The sequence below is a fragment of the Sturnira hondurensis genome, unplaced genomic scaffold (assembly GCF_014824575.4).
Source record: "Sturnira hondurensis isolate 20B ecotype Veracruz unplaced genomic scaffold, ASM1482457v3 Scaffold0003681, whole genome shotgun sequence".
NCBI lineage: Eukaryota > Metazoa > Chordata > Mammalia > Chiroptera > Phyllostomidae > Sturnira > Sturnira hondurensis.
This window is the reverse complement of record NW_028076312.1, coordinates 5,744,055-5,763,940: the sequence shown is the minus strand read 5'-3', so window position 1 is coordinate 5,763,940 and position 19,886 is coordinate 5,744,055. Positions and strand designations below refer to the sequence as shown.

Here is a 19,886-nt window from a genome sequence, read left to right as displayed (position 1 = left end):
CACAGATGGGATGGCACTGTCTGCCCCTTGTCTTTCCCCAAAGGCAGAGCCCCGTGACTCCTCAGGTTCTGGTTGGAAAGGGGCTTCCCTTTCTCAGAATTTGGCTGTGTCCGCTGAGTGGTAGAGGCAGGTTACAAGGCTGTGTCCATTGTAAGAGTCCTTTTTGTTCTGGAATATGTGAACACAGTTGTCCATGTGGTTATTTTCTCAGTGTATTGGGATTATGGGGGGTATTTCTTTTCTTTTGCTTGTATGTTTCTTTTACATAAATTAGAAATTAGACAGTAAAATGATTGTTATCTGTGGCAAACTGAGGAGGATCTAACTCATTGCCTCATTTATTGACATGGGCGTAACGACAGACTCTCAAATCCTGTCCTTCTTGCTCACCGGAGAGAGACTGTTCACAAGCGGATGGGTGTGCACCTCTAGTTTAGAAGGACCATGTGGGTCAATGCCATGTGAGTGTATGCTTCTATTGAAAGATGCAGATTTCTCAGAAACTAGTACTTTGTGTGTTAGATATGACTAAACTGAGAAAGACTTCAGCAGCTCCACACTTTTCAGGAGGGGAAGAAGCTATTTGGGGTTAGAATTTGAAAGGCCAGGAGGAAGTCTGTGGTTTGGGAGACAGACTTCATTTTCCGAGACATTTTAAATAACGATGTTGTTAATTGGAAAACACTGACTTTGAAATCAAGAGATTATACAGGTGACATTTTCTCTTTAACATTTACTTTCTATTTTGTCAAATTAAAGCTTTGAAAAAAGTCTGTTTGGCATAAACGCTGGCCCGCAGCCTGGATGTTGCACACCAGCTGGCATGGGTGGGCCCATCGTCCCGCAGTCCTGGGTTGCTGCTCCACGTAGAGAATCCTCTCCCCACAGTGGGGGTGCTCCAGGGTGTGAGATCCATCCCTCTGGTTCCGGGGTGCTCTGGGCGGGGATCCCTCCTGCCACAGTCCTGGGGTGCTCCAGGTGTGGGGCCAGGTCCTTTCAAGTGTCTTTATGTGATTAAGAGATCGAGGACTCCAGTTCACTAACAATGGAGCAGGTCCTCCATGAGTTTTCCTGGACAGGCCTGTGTTTCTGTCACCACAGTCTTACCTGCGATGTTGTTTTTATGGGTGAGTCTTGTGAAGAGAATTTTTCTGGGTAGCTTTATGTAAATCAGGTTTTCTGAAGACCTTGTGTGCTCTCTGTTGCACCATTTATTTTCATCCTCTGTGTTTCTGACAGAGGGCCGGTTGGCCTCGCTCTCACGCAGAGTGGCGGCGTTCACTCTGGACAGCGTCCATGCAGTAGTGTGGGAGCGAGGGGCAGAACCAGGTGAGGCGGGTGAGAATGTCTTAACCACCTGTCGTCCTCTCCCTCCTGTTTCTTTACTCTCAGGTTTTAGAGGAGGGGTATTTGCATCCGGGGTGATTCTGTGTTGAAGAAGCCATCTGTGTTATTGTCATGTCTAGGAATGGGTTAGATTTGCAGGATTCTAAGTGAGGACTTTCTCCCCAACTTGAGAGGTGGGTGACACCCACCAACATCGAGGTCCTGGCCATGGCCTTGAGGACTCCTCACATTGACACTTGGTGGAGTTGGCCCTGGGAGTTCCAGGACCGCCGTGGGGTGGGCGGTGAGTCCCTTGGGTTTATGACAGCCTGAGGGACTCACTGGGTCCATGTGCAGCCGGCCTTGTTCCAAGCACCCTCTTCCTGACGTCCACTTTCAGTTTCCCCCAAGACACAGGAGCCTGTCTTGTGTCAGAATGTGAGGATCCTCTCAGAGCTTCACAGGAAAGCTTAGCAGATAGCAGGTGCTGGTTTCCTTTTCTTGTACAAGCACTGGGGGCCTACTGCACACCGAGGCCCTGGCCCGGGCCTGGTCGGGGCTTAGTAGCTGTGTGGTGCAGGTGTGGCCGGCATCTGTGGGGAGAGACTGTGGGTCTGCTCACAGCTGGAGGCGCTTGCATGGGGAAGGAGCCATGTCTGCCCTCACCCTCCTGTCCTGTTCACCCTCTGAGTGAAGGGTTAGGGTAGCTCCCTTCCTTTTTCCTTTTGGGAGCTGTGGGCTGGGCGGTTGCTGGGCTGGCAGAATGCTGCAGTTAATGTGCGTCCTCTGGCAAGTGAGAACCTTTTGTGGGAGATCCTAACAACTTCCCCCACAGGCTGCCCTCCCCTCCCACCCCCTGCTTCTCCCCAACACTGTCCTCACTCAGGGCCTTTCTGTGGGAATTTGAAATGTTTCTGCCATCACAACTGGCCAGTGTGTGGTTCAGACTTCTCAAAGAATCATCGTTTCAGTCACTTTAAAAAGCATGACCAGGCCTCGATAAGGATGGGTCTGACTGTAATTTATTGATAAAAACATGTGATTTCTGTTAGGGAGACTTGGAGAGCAAGGGGAAAGAAGCTGGTGTGGGCAGATTTTGGCATTTGGGAGCCTTGTGCGGTGGTGGGAGCCGTACATTGTGTCCAGTGGGCCCCACCTTATCCCTGTGAGTAGAAATTTTGCAGATGGGAAAACTGAGTCTTGGAGAGGTGAGATAACTTGCCCTGGCCATGTGGCTACACCTCGGAGCTAGGTCAGGCCAGGAAACATAGGCTGCAGGTTGCCTACCGAGGGGGTGGCCGTCGGGCTCTGGTTCCGATACACAGATGTCCAGTTAGGTCCTGGTCCATCGGGAAGAGTGTAAGTGGCTTCCTGAGCGCCTGCCAATGTTGACTTCCCACTCCTCTGGCCCTGCCTGCAAGGGTGGGGCCCCCAGTGATCCTCATTGTCCCTGTTACCTGCTGGCAGCCACCATGGACCCTTCAATACTTACTGCAAGGCTGCTAAGTCCCTGAAGTGCACGCTATGATTGGTCCAGGTGACAAAAAATGTGCAGGCTGGTCTGCCAGGACACTTCTGTTTCAGCATTTCGACAAAAGTGGGCTCTGACTTTAAATTCTCTCCTTTCCGGAGGAGGGTTAAGTACATCTCCCAAGTCCCCACATCAGATCTATGAGATACTGGGCAATCGGTCATGCGTTTCTGCATCCTGTCCTTTGCAGTGACTGAGTGGCTTTCTCTCCCTGGAGTTGCCCCTCTCCGTGGAGGCTTCTGTGACCTTGCATTGAGGGTTAGAGTTCCCTACGAGAGACTGAGCGAGCATCTCGCCTCTCAGTAAGATGCAGTGTCTTATTGGAAACCCCAAGGGGGAAAAATCTTTTATAATGAAAGGTCACAGGTACCGAGGGCTGTGCTGCACAGTGGTTTTAAAGGAGTTTTAGAATCACTATTTAAAGGAAGTGAGAGGTGGACTTAGCAGAAAGCAAAAAGGTTCTCATCCTGCCCCTGAATGCCCATGGGGGTAACTGTGGAAGCGGGAGGCTCCTTTCTGGAGCAGTCAATCGGTGTGCTTTCCCTGTCGGGCGCAGTGCCGCCTGCTGCAGATGTGGGGGACGCGGACCCTTCAAGCACCGGCAGTCCATGTGGGGTGCAGGCAACCTGACTTCCTTTCCATGCCCAGTTCTTCTGCCGTGGACCTTTGAATACAGCATTTGGGTTAATGACATTTTAATCCAGCTGTTAGTTAATGATTTAACCACATGCACATTTTATTAGCTGAGCACAGAACTGTTCAGAGATAGGCTGGTGCCCTTTTTGGAAAACTCTCTCTGCTTCTTTGGCTTCCAGTTCATGCTGGGCCGGGAAATGAGCCCTGGCTCTCCGCTGGGAACCACGATCCAGTGCTTCCGGACATTCGGCCCTCGACAGTGGCCTTCTCTGTGGTGTATCCATAGCTCAGACTTGGAGGCACAAAGACCGTTTTAGGAATAGGCCCCTCACAAAGGGACTCAGTGTGGGGTCCCTATTCTTCAGCATGCAGCCTTTCCATCAACCCCCAATGGGGAGCAGTTCGGCAGCTCCCTCACCCCTCCTGCCGGACCCCAGATGTTGGGAAATGGATGCAGGCATTTGCGAAATAGCATGAAGCTGGGGAAAACCAGGCTCATGGCTGTTTTCTGATGAGCAAACACTGCTGTTGCAGCGGCAGCAGCCTTGGTGTGGGATGGGGCGTGCCAGCCTTGCAGATGCTGGGAAATGACTCACGGAGAAGTCGGAGTGTTCTCTGTGGGTCCCAAATGGGGCCTTGTCTCAGCCTCTCTCGGCTGCACATCTGGGCTGTGGGAGGAGGGGGAGGGATGCCAGTGGTTTTCCCTTGTTAGAATGCTCCTTAACAATCCACTTGGTTTTCTGGGGGAGGTTTTTTTCTTTCTTTCCTTAGGAGAGTTTGCTTGATTCTGTGGCGCTCCATTTGAACTTCTCTCTGTAATTACCGGAGGAAAGATCTGTCACTCTGGCCAGCCTCAGAGGCAGATGCCGCTGTATGCATTAATTTCCTTCTGTCAAATAGTGTATTTAAGGCAAGCCAAGCCCTTTGGGCGGCATTTTTTCTTTATTTGGAAAGAGGGTTCTGGAGCCCTAAGGCTGTAAGTGGGAGCCCACTGTGCAGGGACATTAATCATGAATCCGACTGTGCTGACCTTGGGCTGGTGACAAAGCCAGGCCTGTGGGGAGAGATACCCCAGGTTAAAGCCTCTAATGGGAAGGGGAAGGAAGCTCAAGGCTATGTGGCCCCTTTGACTCTTTCGAAAGGAATATATTGTCTTGTCAGCCACATGGAGAAGGCGGGGGGTGGGAGAACTCACCCTGCTTCCAATCACCTGATGGTTGGTTTCCTTTCTCTGTTGGAATAAACTTCCAGCACTGCTGCCCATGAACAGACAACAGCAACATTTCTTGTTCTCCAGGAAGGAGGGGTGGGCCGTCCAGACAACCACTGTCAGGCAACCGTGGTTGTCACTGGGGTTGGGGGCCTTCCTCCCACCTCTGTCCTCTGTAGGTCTAGAGGGAGGCGGGCGGACTGTGTGGCTCACACCACTTACAGCCCCTTGAGGGTCCTACTTAAAGCTGGGAGGGCTAAGATGTCCTGAGAGATGCCACGATCGGGGCTGAAGTGGCCTTCCCATTGTGGGCAGCATCAGCTCCCGAGTGCGGGGACCCCCTTGTTCTTTGGGGGAACGCACATCAGAAATGGCCGGATCACATGCCCGTTCTTGGACAATGATGACAGATAGCGATAAAAATTTGTGGTGTGTCTAGTTTAAAAATGTACTCCTTATATGTTGTGCTTTAGTTATTTGTCTTTTAATTTGTGAGTCTTTAAATTTATAAGTTATCAGTAGATTGATATCCTTAGCATGGAAATAATATGAAAAGATAGGTATTAAATAGAAAATGGGAGCAACCAAGGCTCCAACTACATTAGGAGGTTGTACTCAGCCCACGAGAAGGGCGCACCTCGAGTACCAAGTTTGGGTGATGGGGGAGGCTGTGCCACTGGACCCTACAGGACACCTACAACGTTAGGCCATACTACCAGGACAGGGAGTCATAACAGCTCTACCTAATATATAGAAACAAACACAGGGAAGCAGCCAAAATGAGGAGACAAAGAAACATGTCCCAAATGAAAGAACAGATCGTAATTCCAGAAAATGAACTAAACAAAATGGAGATAAGCAAAATATCAGATGCAGATTTCAAAACACTGCTCTATAAGGATGCTCAAGGAACTTAGTGAGGACCTCAACAGCCTAAAAATGATCTAGTCAGAAACAAAGGATACACTAATTAAAATAAAGAACAATTTACAGGGAAACAATAGTAGAGTGGATGAAGTGGAGAATCAAATCAATGACTTGGAGCATAAGGAAGCAGAAACCAAAAACAACCAATCAGAACAGCAACAAGAAAAAGGAATCCAAAAAAATGAGAATAGTATAAGCAGCCTCTGGGACAACTTCAAGCATTCCACCATTTGCCTCATAGGGCTACCAGAAGGCAAAGAGAAAGAGCAAGAAAATGGAAATCTATTTGAAAAAATAATGAAAGAAAATTTCCCTAATTTGGTGAAGGAACTAGACTTGCGGAGACTTGCAGGTCCAGGAAGCACAGAGAGTCCCAAACACAATGGATGCAGAGAGGCCCACCACTTTAAGACACATCATAATTAAAATGCCAAAGGGCAAACAGAAAGAGAAAATCTTCAAAGCAAGAAGCAAAAAGACATTAGTTATCTGGAGGGGATTACCCATAAGACTGTCAGCTGATTTCTCAAAAGAAACTTTGCAAACTAGAAGGGATTGGCAAGAAATATCCAAAGTCGTGAAAAGCAAGGACCTACAGCCAAGATTGCTCTACCTGGCAAAGCTATCATTTAGAATTGAAGGGCAGAGAAAGAGTTTCCCAGGCAAGCAAAAACTAAAGGAATTCAGGTTACCAAACCAGTACTATATGGAATATTAACGGGATTTATTTAAGAAAAAGATCAAAACTATGAACAATAAAATGGCAAAAATACATATCTATCTAAAAAATACATACCTATCTAAAAAAGCCAACTAAGCAAACAAGAAGAACAGAGACAGAATCATGGATACCGAGAGCATTTTGATGGTTGCCAGATGGAGGGGGTTGGGGGAATTGGTGAAGAGGTGAGGGGATTAAGAAGTACAAATAGTTACAGAACAGCCAGAGGATATAAGGTGCAGTGTAGGAAATGGATTAGCCAAAGAACTTACATGTATGACCCATGGACGTGAACTAGGACGTGAACTGCCTGAGGGACTAGGAGGTACTGGGTGGAGCGGGGCAAAGGGGAGAAAATCAGGACAACTTTAATAGTATAATCAATAAGATATAATTAAAAAAACAACAAAAAAAGAAAGTGTGCTAAAGGCATTTTAACAGAAAATGAGAAAGAAAGTGCTCATACACACACAGTAGATATTTCTGCCACCAGTTAAGCTGAGTTTGGAAATATTGGTAAGGCTCTGTGTCAGTAGGTCAGGGTATATTCTCCCATTCAGCGGTGTCCTATGACATTCTGCACCAAGGCCTTAGGACAGTGAAGACCCCTCCACCGAGCAGAATTCAACCTAGGAGAGCAGTCAGCCAGCTGTGCAGAGACCCTCTACCCTAGAGTCTCATCGTGTGCTGCTCCTGATTGTAAAGGGTTGGCGAGGACCTGGTTGTCCATCCGTGTCTGAGTTGGTGAATTGAGCAGTGACGGTTTGGCCACTAACCTTTTATATTCCTATTTGATGGGCTGTCCATGGCATGATGTGAAAAGGAAAAAACCAACTACGTATCAGGATATATAATGTAACCCCACTTTTATTTGAAAAATATGTGCCTCTGTCTCTATTCTCCGTAGCCATAGACCTTTAGAGAAAAAACAACTCGAGGAGGATGAGCCATAGAATGGTGCCTCTGTTTTTCGCTTTCTGACGTCTTTATGCACTTTTTAGATTTTGGTTTTTTAAAAATAGCTTTATTGAGATACAGTTCACATACCATATAATTTACCCATTTAACATAGACAATTCTATGGTTTTCAGTATATTTAGAGTTGTGCAGCCATCACCACCATCAATTTTAGAACATTTTCATCTCCCTAAAAAGAAATTCTTCCCTTTAACTGTCCCCATGTCCCGCCAACACCCTGTTACCCAGCCCCTGACAACCACCAATCTACTTTCTGTCTCTACAGATTTGCCTGTTCCGGGCATTTCACGTAAAAGGAATCATGCACTATGTGGCCCTTTGGATCTGACGTTTTTCACTTAACACAATGTATTCCAGGCTCATCCATGTTGCAGCATGTGTCAGTGGTTCGTCCTGTGGCCGATATTTCGTTGTGCGGCTGGACCACACTTTGTTTAACCATTCGTATGTTGATGGACACTTGGGTTGCTTCCACTTTGGGCTATTGTGAATTATGCTGTTAACTTGCATGTATGAGTTCTGTGTACATCTGTGTTTTCACTTCTGGGGCATACAGCCAGGAGCGGGGTTGTTAGGCCATGTGGTCACTCCATGTTTACCATTTTGAAGAACTGCCATTGATTTCCAAAGTAGCTACACAATTTTATGTTCCTCCAAGCCGTATATGAGGGTTCAAATTTCCCCACATCTGCTTCCAACACTCGTTATCCTGTGGTTTTGATTGTAGTCATCCTGGTGAGTCCAATTGATTTCACAATGTAATATCCTCAATAGACTCTCATTCCTTTTAAAAAAAGATTTTGTTTATTTATCTTTAGAGAGAGGGTCAGGGAAAGAGAAAGAGAGGGAGAGAGACATCGATGTGCGAGAGAAACGTCCATCCGGGGACCTTGCCCCTTGCGGGGTGTCACCCATCCAACTGAGCCACACTGGTCAGGGCTAGATTGTCATTCTTAAAAAGAAAAAAACAGTTTCTTGTTTTTAGTTAGAATGAAAGGAAGTATTCTTTTCCATGAGTGTGTGTTTCCTTTTAATTTTTTAAAACTGATTTTAGAGAGAAGGGGAGAGAGAGAGAGATCGATTGGTTCCATTTGCACATGCATTCGTTGGTTGCCTCTTGTATGTGCCCTGACTACAGATCAGACCCACAACAGTGGCGTGTCAGAGTGATGTTCTAGCCAACGGAACTACCTGGCCAGGGCAAATGTGTCCTTTTAAAAAGCAAACAATAGTCAGATCGTAAGAAGTAGAAGAACAGAAATTCTAAAAATTTACACGTAAGCCTAATTATCAACTTACTGTGAAAAACAGCCTCTTCCTGGGATATATATGCCAGCTTTGGGGGGATGAGTAGGTATAGTCGATAAGGAGGGGGTTCCTGCAGGTGTGGCCTCCACGATAAACAGCCCCGAGACCTTCGAGGTCGGTGCCATCTCCCGTCTGAGCCGCTGCCACACCTTTCATGTGTGAGCCCACATCTTCCTGAACCTGGATGATGTGTTGTCTTTTGGATCTAAGAGTGAAAGTCCCACGTGGACATACAACAACCCGAGTCCCACATAAAGAGACGGGGGTCCCAGACTGTGGGAGTCGGGGTGCTGGTGAGGGAAGAGCGGAGAGAGGACTCGCATGCGGCTGCCCGATTCTGTGGCATTCCGTAGAAATACCTGCCACTGGAAAAACAGAAAAGTGTGCATGGGTCACTCACTTCTCTATAAGGCTTTGGGAAGCAGTTCTGATTTCTCTGTGATAGTGGGTTCAAGAGTTCTGTCCCTCCTAGGTTTTTTAAAAAGATTTTATTTCTTTATTTATTGTTAGAGAGAAGGGAAGGGAGGGAGAAAGAGGGAGAGAAACATCAATGGGGGCTCACACATGAAAGGTGTGGTTGCCTCTTGCACGCCCCCTACTGGGGACCTGGACCACAACCCAGGCATGTGCCCTGACTGGGAATCTTTTGGTTTGCAGACTGAGCCACACCAGCCAGGGCCTCTTAGATAATTTTAATAGCAACTCTAATGGTGAAAGTTGTCCTTGTGCTCCCATGTTGAGGCCACTCTGCTTTCCTAGAATGACTTTTCTACTCTTTGATGCTTTCCTGGCTGTTAACCTCATCTCTCTGTTCTGGTCCTTCTGTATCTCAGTCACCTGCCCACCTCTCGTCCCTGTGGATTAGTCTCTGGGTCCTTTATTGTCTCAGCTCTCACAGGACCACCAGCTTCTGTCTTGGGTCTCCGAGGAAACACTGTTGATTTGTCTCCCTGTTCCAGCTGGAAAGCTACCTGCCCCTTATTCTCAGACCTACGGGTGAATGGGTTTTTTTTCCTGTGGAAAAGGAAATGGTGCCATAGAGCATCTAACCATCTCCAGAGTGATGTGCCTGGAAGGGTATATAGGCCTGAATAAGGGAGAAGGTATATTCTGAAGCTCTGCTATTTTAAAATTTAATGCATCTTCCAGCACACCGTGATTTTAGACTTGGGGACAGGCAGGGTTGTATACTGATGAGGGTTGTATAGTCATCTAGGTGTGGGTCTGAGCAGGAAGAGGTGGGTGTTGCCTGGGCTCCCCACCTTGGCCCCATAGGTCCTGGCGAGGGGTGGTTACCTTCTTCCTCCCTCTGTCCCTCCCAGTGCCCCTGGTGCAACAGTGGTCAGCCCGCCATGGCAGCCCAGGTCTGGAGGTCCGCTCTGAGCATTGCCCGTGCTCTGCTCTTTGTTGGGAGGGCATCTGTCCCCCTGCTGTGCCCGATCCTCTTTCCTCTTGAGCTGCCATGTGATGTCCCAGGAGAATAAAACACCTTCATGTGTACAGTTTCTTTGGTGCATTATTGCATTTCACTCATGTTCTACTTTCTCCTGTGTTTTGTTTTTTCATGTATTCCATCCACTCCATCGGAAGGAGCTCACCAGTTAGCATGAGAAGCTGGTTCCGTATGCATTGGGCCTGATGTGTGAGGGTCCCATGACCACTGTAACAAAGTGTCACAAACTTAGTGGCTAAAACAACACAAACTTATCCCACAGTTCTGGAAGTAAGAAGTCCAAAATCACCACAGTCAGTGTCAGCAGCTCTGGTTCCATCTGGTGTCCCCAGGGCAGAATACTGTCCTGACCTTGTCCGGCCTTGTCTTGAGGGTCTGCATCACTGCAGCCTCGTTTCTGTTACCAGCTGTCCTTCTCTAGCTCTGACCCCTCTGCTGCCTCTCATGAAGACCCTGTGATCCACTGGGCCTCCCTGGATAGCCCAGAATAGCTTCTGACCTCTGGATCCTTAATGCCATTTGCAAAGTCCCTTTTGCCATGTAAGGTAACATATTCATAGACCCTGGAGATTAGGACCTGGACATCTTCGGGGGGACATTATTTTTCTGACTGTAGCAGGATTCAAAGCCACTCTTTCCTTGCTTGAGAGGAGGGACCCCAAAACATTGGAATTGTCTTCTGGAGGGAGGGCCCTTGTAGTACAGACTTCCCTCACTAAGTGAATGTTCTAGGAACCCATCTGTGTCAGTGCACCAGCTGGCGTTGTTGTGAGAGGCTGCGTTCAGATTTAGTGAACTTTTTTTGGAGACTCTTTCAGTGTGTTTTCCTGTTTCATGATGAGTGACTTATGAGTGTACCTGCCCACACTGTGCTGAGTGTTCAGCAGTCCTGCCAAAAATGGCAGGACCCCCGTGCCCCACCCTCCTTATTCACCTGACATTGCCCCCAGCAACTTTTTTTGTTTCCCTGGATGAAAAAAGTCCTCAAAGGGAAACATTTTGCTGATGTGGAAGAGGTGAGACAAAAAATGGCAGAAACATTAAAAGGCATCAAAATTGATGAGTTTAGAAACTGTTTTAAGCAGTGGAAAAATCATCTCAATAGGTTTAGTGCATCAAATGGAGAGTAGTTTGAAGGCGACTGGAGTTTAAACGTGTAAGAGTAAATACACGATTTCTTACAAATAAATTCCGATTTTGGGGGGTTCCTTCCTTGTACACGAGCTGGACTGCCCAGTTTCCCCACCCTGTGAGGGTATTGTGAGGGCTGAAGGCAGTTGACCCTTGAACAGAGTGGGTTTGAACCCNCCATGTAAGGTAACATATTCATAGACCCTGGAGATTAGGACCTGGACATCTTCGGGGGGACATTATTTTTCTGACTGTAGCAGGATTCAAAGCCACTCTTTCCTTGCTTGAGAGGAGGGACCCCAAAACATTGGAATTGTCTTCTGGAGGGAGGGCCCTTGTAGTACAGACTTCCCTCACTAAGTGAATGTTCTAGGAACCCATCTGTGTCAGTGCACCAGCTGGCGTTGTTGTGAGAGGCTGCGTTCAGATTTAGTGAACTTTTTTTGGAGACTCTTTCAGTGTGTTTTCCTGTTTCATGATGAGTGACTTATGAGTGTACCTGCCCACACTGTGCTGAGTGTTCAGCAGTCCTGCCAAAAATGGCAGGACCCCCGTGCCCCACCCTCCTTATTCACCTGACTTCGCCCCCAGCAACTTTTTTTGTTTCCCTGAATGAAAAAAGTCCTCAAAGGGAAACATTTTGCTGATGTGGAAGAGGTGAAACAAAAAATGGCAGAAACATTAAAAGGCATCAAAATTGATGAGTTTAGAAACTGTTTTAAGCAGTGCAAAAATCATCTCAATTGGTTTAGTGCATCAAATGGAGAGTAGTTTGAAGGTGACTGGAGTTTAAACGTGTAAGAGTAAATACACGATTTCTTACAAATAAATTCCGATTGGGGGGGGGTTCCTTCCTTGTACACGAGCTGGACTGCCCAGTTTCCCCACCCTGTGAGGATATTGTGAGGGCTGAAGGCAGTTGACCCTGGAACAGAGTGGGTTTGAACCGTGCGGCTGCACTTGCATGTGAATTGTAAAACCTGCGTTGTTCAAGAGCCAACTGTATTTGCTACCTGTTGGGGCTCAGAACAGGACCTGGGTGTCAGCGTTCCCGGGTGAAGCTGGCCACCCCCAGAGCACCGGCTCCCTGAAGGCTGCGTCCAGTGCCCAGAACAGAATGCAGGGTGCATTTTGCCTCCCTTTCTGAGGGCGAGCTGTCGGGAGGGGAGAACTGGGGAAAGGGCTGTGAAGAGCCCTCTTCAGGCTGTAGGGGTTTTTAAAAAGTGTGAAATTGAGTGATTTTTGTAAATTTACAGAGCTGTGTCATTGTCAGCATAATCCATTCTGGGACACTCATGAAGGGCCCTTTGCGGTTCCTTCCCTCCCACCCCCGGCCTCTTGCGTTCACTGACTTACTTTGTACGCGTATCTGCTTTTTCTGGACATTTCATATACATGCAGTATCAAAAAGTGTTGTTTTTTTAAAATTTTTTGCATCTGGATTCTTGCACTTATCATGCTTCTGAGATTCACTGCTGCAGCATTTATCAATACTTTGTGTCACCAAGTGGGAATTCTTTGTGTGAATTTACCAGATTTGGTTTTTTCACGTGTCTCTTGATGGCCGTCTGGGTCGTCTCCATCATTTGGCTATCGTGAATAATGCTGCTGTGAACATTTGTGTGTAAGTTCTCGTGTGGACACATTTTCATTTCTCTCGGGTATGCACCTAGGAGGGGGATGGCTGCGTCCTGCGTCCTGCGTCCTGTGTCTCTCTATGTTTAACTTTTCAAGACCTTGCCAGACTGTTTCCTTTTTTGCATCTGGATCCTAAAGTGACTGCACGATTTGCATTTCCACCCTCAGTGTACGAGGGTTGCACTTTCTCCACACTCTAGTCAACACTTGTTATTTGTCATCTTTTTTTTTTACCGTCATCCCAGTGCATGTGAAGTGGTTTATTGTCAGTTATTTTGCATTTCCCTGATGGCTAACAACGTTCAACATTTTTTTATGTGCTTGCGGGTCATTCGTCTTTGGTGATATATCTGTTCAAACCTTTTGCTTTGATTACTGTTACATTGCAGTCAAGTTTGAAACCTGGGACTCGGAGTCCTCCACCTTTGCTTTTCCTTCGCAAACATGTGCTGGCCACTGCAGGCCCTTTGCCTTTCCTTCTGGCAGGATCAGCACGTGGTTGGGTTTCCGGGTGTCAGACCTGTTGGCTTCCTGCCTCTCCCAGCCATTTCCTCCTCTCCGACCTGCTCTCCCCGGCTCAGCTCTCTTTGGGTCCAGGCACGCGCAGTGCCCACCGTGGGCCCATTCTGGACCCCGGACTTGTTCCATTTCCCCTTGCCTGCTGCTGTCCTCTCCTCCATGCTGCGCCCTTTCCACTCTGAACGGCTTTCACCTTCCGATCATGCCCATCTCCTGTAATGGCTTCTTTGCCTCATCCCCTCATCCCCACAATGGCCCTGTAGCTCCAGGGTCATTGCCTCCCAGAGCTCCAGTTCTTTGTGCTAGTGACCTTCAAGTGACAGCCAGCCGTTCCATCAGACTCCATACTGGGTTTTATGAAGTCTGTGACATTGGTCAGTTGGGGATGCACCATGGCTTTACATGCACTGATAAAAAGCAGTGCTGACTAATCTCTGAAACAATCCTTTCTGACAGTGACTGCAGGGTACTTTTTTTTTTTAAAGATTTTATTTATTTACCTTTAGAGAGGAAGGGAAGGAGAGAAATATCAATGTATGGTTGCTTCTTGTGAGTCCCCTGCTGGGAACTGGCCTGCAACCCAGGCATGTGCTCTGACTGGGAATTGAACTGCGGTCGTGTGGTTCACAGGCCCGCGCTCAATCCACTGAGCTACACCAGCCAGGGTACTTTCTGACATCAGAGATTCTGCAGTTGGGAGGGGGCGCATCTCAGAGCTGATAGACTATGGCTCTCTCAGTTGGGAGCTGATCTTGCCCTCCCTCCCTTTCTTTCCTAGTGTCGTGCCTGTGTCACTCACAATACACTTCACTAGGAGACACTCAGAGTATCAATTCTTTTTTCTACCTCTTTTCATAAAGAACCTGTACCCTTCTTTCTCCTAACAAAGTGTAACAGACTGTTTTAGTTTTTACTTGGCCTCTTATGTTTCTCTGTTGGACCTCAGCTGTGCATGTGCGTGGCAGTAAGATCGTGGCAGATCCCGAGGTAGCTGTAGGTATGCGTGTTGAAGGGACGCTCCGTTTTCTACTGGTGGGTGCAGGTCTGGGGGTGCTTTGTTCTGGTACATTCACCATGGCTTTCAGGACCTGGCATCTGCTAACCTCAGCCTGTGCCTGGCCGGGATGGGCTGAGTCTCCATCTGTGGGCCAGATGGTCCGAGACCCTCTCCTCAGGGTCTGTGTGGAGGGTCGGCTGTGGTGGGTGAAGCTCCTCTCCTGGGGAGAGATGCAGCCTGGTCGCCCAGCTGGAGTTTCACCCTGATTTCTGGACAAAGGAGGATGCTCTGCGCTCTCTGAAACTGGAATGCTGAGCGAGGCCTGCCCCTCTACCCGGCCCCTCAAAATGGTTGGCAGTGCTGGAACATTTGTGTTAAACGCAGATACACACCAGACACAGTTGTGTGAACAGCACCACCTGTGTCGGGCCCTCTGGCTGCTCTGACCTGACACCAAACTGGCACAGCCACTCACTTGTTCAACACAGCGATTCCCACCCGAGTGCCTCCAGAACTTTGAAAATGCCCAGCACCTGACTCTCTAGCTGGGGCACTGACCTCTTTTCCCTTAACTTGTCAAACAAAAAAAATGACAACTGCCACCATGACTGTAGCTGTCTGGTGTGAATGAATCAAAATGATACCTATTTTTTGGTCAGATCAGCAAAAAATATAATACATTCTTCGGTGTGCCACAGAATTTTGGTAATTCGTTTCCATGTGCCATGAGATGAGAAAGGTTGAAAATCGCTGATTTAACGTGACGTCCTTTGGCGCCCGGGCCGCATCTGGAAAGATTTTTACAGCCTGCTTACTCTCGAGTTCATTTCTATTCCAATTAAGGAAGCGTGATTTCATGTCTTAGAAGCAGAACACAGAAAGGTGTTTGTGGTGTGTTGAAAAATGAAGTTGCAGCATGGGCCCGAGGCTGGCCCTCGTTCTGCAGACCGCGCCCGTGCGAGCCCTCTCGATGCCCCACGAGGAGGTGTGTGTCACAGACTCTAACGTGTTCTTCTGTTTGTTTGTCCAGCCCCTTCTATGGAGAGGACTTCTACTGTGAAATTCCTCGGAGCTTTCGTCACCTGTCATTTTACATTTTCGATAGAGACGTTTTCCGGAGGGATTCCATCATAGGTAGGTACCAAAATGGACGTTTCTTTCTTTATCTTTGCCTCTTCTGCATGGGGCATCATTCTGCCACAAGTGGACCCTCTCTTCCGGGCATCCTGTCCGAGACAACAGAGCCGGTCGACATTTTTAGCCTGGCTCTTCTGGCTCTGCTGGGGGATGCCCACCTGGGGCAGACCACCTGAGTCTTGCCCTGGCAGCAGGTGGAGGGGCTTCACTGCATGAGGTCATATAGAGGAGACCAGAACATGCCAACAAAGGCTTTGGAGCTGTCTGTTAAGGCGCCAGTACAGCAATCATTAAACCTGTCCTCAAATGACCCCCAAGGACTCCACCAAGGGGCCACTGTGCAGAGGAAGACCCTCCCATCATCCCTAGGCTGCTCCTGTTCCTGACTCCCAGCACCCCTCTGTAGGGAAGGGGATGGTATTGGGGCTCTCTCAGAGGTACTGGGTACTCTCAGAGGTGTGGGGTGCTCTCAGAGGTATTAGAGTGTTTTCACAGGCATTGGGGTGCTCTCAGAGACACTAGAATTTCAGTGGGGCACTCCTGGAGATAAGGAGGACCAGCCTGAATCAGAAGGCCAGGTGTGAAATAGCAAAGAAGCTTCCTGAGTTCAGGAGTGCACCTGTGTCCCTATTCGTATTTACTGTGGCCCCAAAAATAGAGTTGAGAAGCTAAACATGGGCATGGTTGTAGTTGCTGGAATCCAAGCACCATGTCATGTTCCTGATGTGGCCTTGGCCTTTCCTGCAGGGGGGTGGCTCTGGGGTAGAGCACTTTGAATTTAAAGTGCACTTGAGTCATGCAGGCCTTTCCTCTTGATCATGCTTAAGGCGTTCCTGCCAGCTCCTGCTCTGCCCAGACCACAGGGGCAGGTCACCCACAGAGCCAGTAGGGATATTTTCATCCAGGCCACAGCGGACTCCCAGCAGCACTCGGGACACCTCCCTTGCCGCTCCTTCTCAGCCTCCTGGCCTCACCCAAACTCTTACTACTGGGCCTCTGGCGGTTTCTCTGCTGCCTCCTTAGCTCTCAGCCTGTAGGTCCAGCTACCCTGCAGGATCCCCATTGTTGTCTTGAGGCATCTCAGATGCATCACACTGAACTCATGGTGGCCACCAAAGGTTCCCCTTTGCTGGATAAACCCCCTGTCTGCTGCCTCCTCACTTTCCTGGCTGACCTGCCAAGACTTGGAGGTCAGTTCCTGCATGGTGCAGCCACGTCAGGCTACACCGAGCCTCTGCTTGATTGGACTGTAGCCTGCACGGTCTCAGCTCCTGGCCCTCATGCCCTTCCCTTCGCTCCACAGCTACCAGAGCTGTCTTTTCTGTGTGTGTGCCGTAATTATCTCCTCCCCGTGTGAAGCCGACCACTGGCTCCCCACCGCACTTGCAAAAAGCTCAAAACGTGGTTAGGGCCCAGAACTGACTCGCGGCATCTGTCCCCAACATCTGGCTTTGGCTTAGTAGGCAGTCACTAAACATTTGTTGAAAGAATAGACAGTTTTGAGCTCTTTTTTTTTGGTTTTTAAAAGAAATATTTTACTTATGTATTTTTAGAGAGAGGGGAAGGGAGAGAGAAAGAGAGGGAGAAAACACCGATGTGAGAGAGAAACATTGATCGGTTGCTTCTTGTACGTACTCCATCCGGGGAACCGAACCCACAACCCAGGCACATGCCCTGACCGGGAATCCAACCTGTGACCTTCTGCTTTGCAGGAAGGTCAGCCAACTGAGCCCCATCAGAGCAGAATGGAAGGTTTTTGAAAATACCTCCACGCATTGTATTTATTCCACTTCAGAAACTCAATGTGTTTTATAGATAAGTTCCCATCTAAAGAAACTATTTCCTGGAGTTACGTGCTTCCATTTTACAGCCTGATTTATTTTCAAAAAAATTTCCAAGTTTGAGGCCACACTGCCTGGTTTGGTGTGAAGAAGGAAGTCCGTGCTTCATGGGATGAAGACCTTTCATGATCTGACCAGATTGTTCTCTGGGCTGAACTTGTCAGTGTCCACAATGGACCCCCCTATGCTGGTGGATCCAGATTTTCTGGGGACTGAACCCAGAGTTCCATGGTTTTATTAAGTTCCTCAGGGTGGCATTTATAGTTAGAAGAAAACTAACATGTACTGAATGTTTACGTGTGCCAAGCACTGTGCTCAGTGTTTTAATGAGCACAAAACCATGCCATTTATCTTTTGCATTAACCCTGGGAAGTAGATGTCACCTCCCCTGCTGTATCAAGAAGGAACTGAGGCTCAGAGAGAGTAAGACACTGACCCGGAGACGCACAGCTGGTGAGCCAGCAAGTCAAAAAATTCCCATCATATTTGTAGAGAAGTGAGTACCAGGGTTAGAAGAGACATGGGAGGAGAAAGGTGTGTCTACACCTGCGTTAGTCATCCCTCGAAGTCATCCCCCTCCTTAAAGACTCTTCAGCGGGTCCTGCCCATCATCCCCAGAACTCGCTCTCACTCTGAATCTCATTTCCATCCTGCCCAGTGTGTGATAGGTGCCCTCAGAGCATTCCAGTCTGAGCCTTTCCTATCTGAATCAAACATTTAGATCTATGCTTTCTCTGGGAGGTTGGGCCCAACCACGTGACGTGTGAGTATGAACATGTGCCTGAACCAAGTGACTCGGCCTGACTGGGGGCGGGGAGAGCAGTAGTCACCTTTCCTACCAAAATCACTGCGTGCACTCCACCTACAGCAGGCATGGGGGACTGGGGAACGTGGCAAGCACATCCTGCCGCTCTGCTCTCCGCTTATTCCCTGGTGGGTGGAGAGGGGAGGCGCCCCCTTCTCCCCCCTGCCCTCCCTGTCCTCACACCTTCCCTGTCTGCACTCCCCTTCCTCCCTTTCTGACCTCGTGCTCCATCATTTCCTTCTCTCCTTCACCGTGTTTTCCTTTTTGGGATCTTGGTCCACGCGTGAGTTTCTCCTTCAGTCCACGTGTGTGGCTTATTTCCTACCCCTGAGTCATCTCCATGAGCCATCGGGATGCCTCTTATCGAAGTTGGATGAATAATGCTTCCAAGGCAGTACAAGCCTAGGGTTTATGAAAACAAAGAACAAAACCGGCGCCTTTGTACAGGGGGAGGACGTGTTGATTCTTGTTTTATTGTGGCTAGGGTGGCTTAGCTGGAAAATGATGAAACTTAATGAAAGATTTGTTAAGCAGTCATGTGTTGAGACTTCAGTTTTACACTGAAAACATTTTGTATGGGTGCAGCTTAGCATTTGATCCTGGGAAGGTAAACCCACCCTCCAGCTTCAGTGAGCCCTCTGGTGTGCCAGTGAGCTCTACTTTTGCTCTGTCATTTCTCCCATCTTCCATAGTCTCACTCTGGAAGGGTGGAAAGTGCTGCCTGTTTGTTCTGGAACTATCTAGCAGGAATTCATGTTGTAGGAAAGGAGGAGAGGTGAAAATTGAAGTGTCGGGTGCATATATGTTGTATTTCTCTATATAACAAATACTTATATAGCATTTACTATGTGCAGGTATTTTTCTAGGTGCTTTACAAATATTGACTCATTTGCTCTTCATGACTCTGTGGAGTATGTGCATTTTTCAGATGAGAAAACTGGTGCAGACAAGTCACGCGGCTTTTAGGTGGCAAAGCTGGTGTTCAGACCTCAGCAGCTGGGTTCTCCGGTCCGTGCTGCCGAACTCCTGACCTGATGCTAGGTTCTGCTTCGTTGCCTGTGTTTAGAGGCAGTAGTTGATTGAATGTGGAGCCTGGTGGGGGTGGGGTGGAGGAGTCCAGGACGACTCCTGGTTACGGGTGTACACCACCAGGTGGATGCTGGATGGCGGATGGTGGAGGGTGGGTGGGAGGTGGTGGCGGCAGCAGAATGAGTCACTCATATCAGAGCAAGATACCGTCCTCCACGACCCACCACTGCCACCCCCTCCCACGAGCTGCAGGTTAGCATGGCCCCCTACCACCCATCATTCGTCGTTCATTGCCTGTCCTCTACCACCCTCCGCTCATCACATACCTACCATTTACCATTTACCACCGTCCCCTCAACCTCGGCCATTCCCTGTGCTCCACTCATGAACACCCGCCGCTCATCACCTGCCACCCACTGCTACCCATCCACCACCCTTTACCTGTCATGTAGTATCCATCTGTCATTCATCTTCTACCACCCTCCGTCCATCGCCTACCAGCTACCACCTACCGCCATCCATCATTTACCATTCATCGTCACCATCCCCTATCTACAACCCCATCCGCCCTCCCCCACTGCCCTCCATCACCACCCACCACCTTCAGCCTGTCACATACCACCCACTAGTCGTCATCTGTCCTCCACCTCCTCTACGCATTGTGTGCCATCCACCATCCTCAAGTCCCTGTCCTGTCCC

The 19,886-nt window shown here is 48.6% G+C and overlaps 1 protein-coding gene across 1 annotated transcript in view; it reads left to right on the top strand.

The window, feature by feature from the left end:
• Positions 1 to 19,886, top strand: part of RASA3 (RAS p21 protein activator 3) — a 120,024-nt gene that overhangs the window by 44,070 nt on the left and 56,068 nt on the right. Inside the window, exon 3 of the mRNA XM_037042097.1 lies at positions 15,406 to 15,509. Coding sequence (XP_036897992.1) covers positions 15,406 to 15,509 — 104 coding nt within the window. The remainder of the gene's footprint in view (positions 1 to 15,405; positions 15,510 to 19,886) is intronic.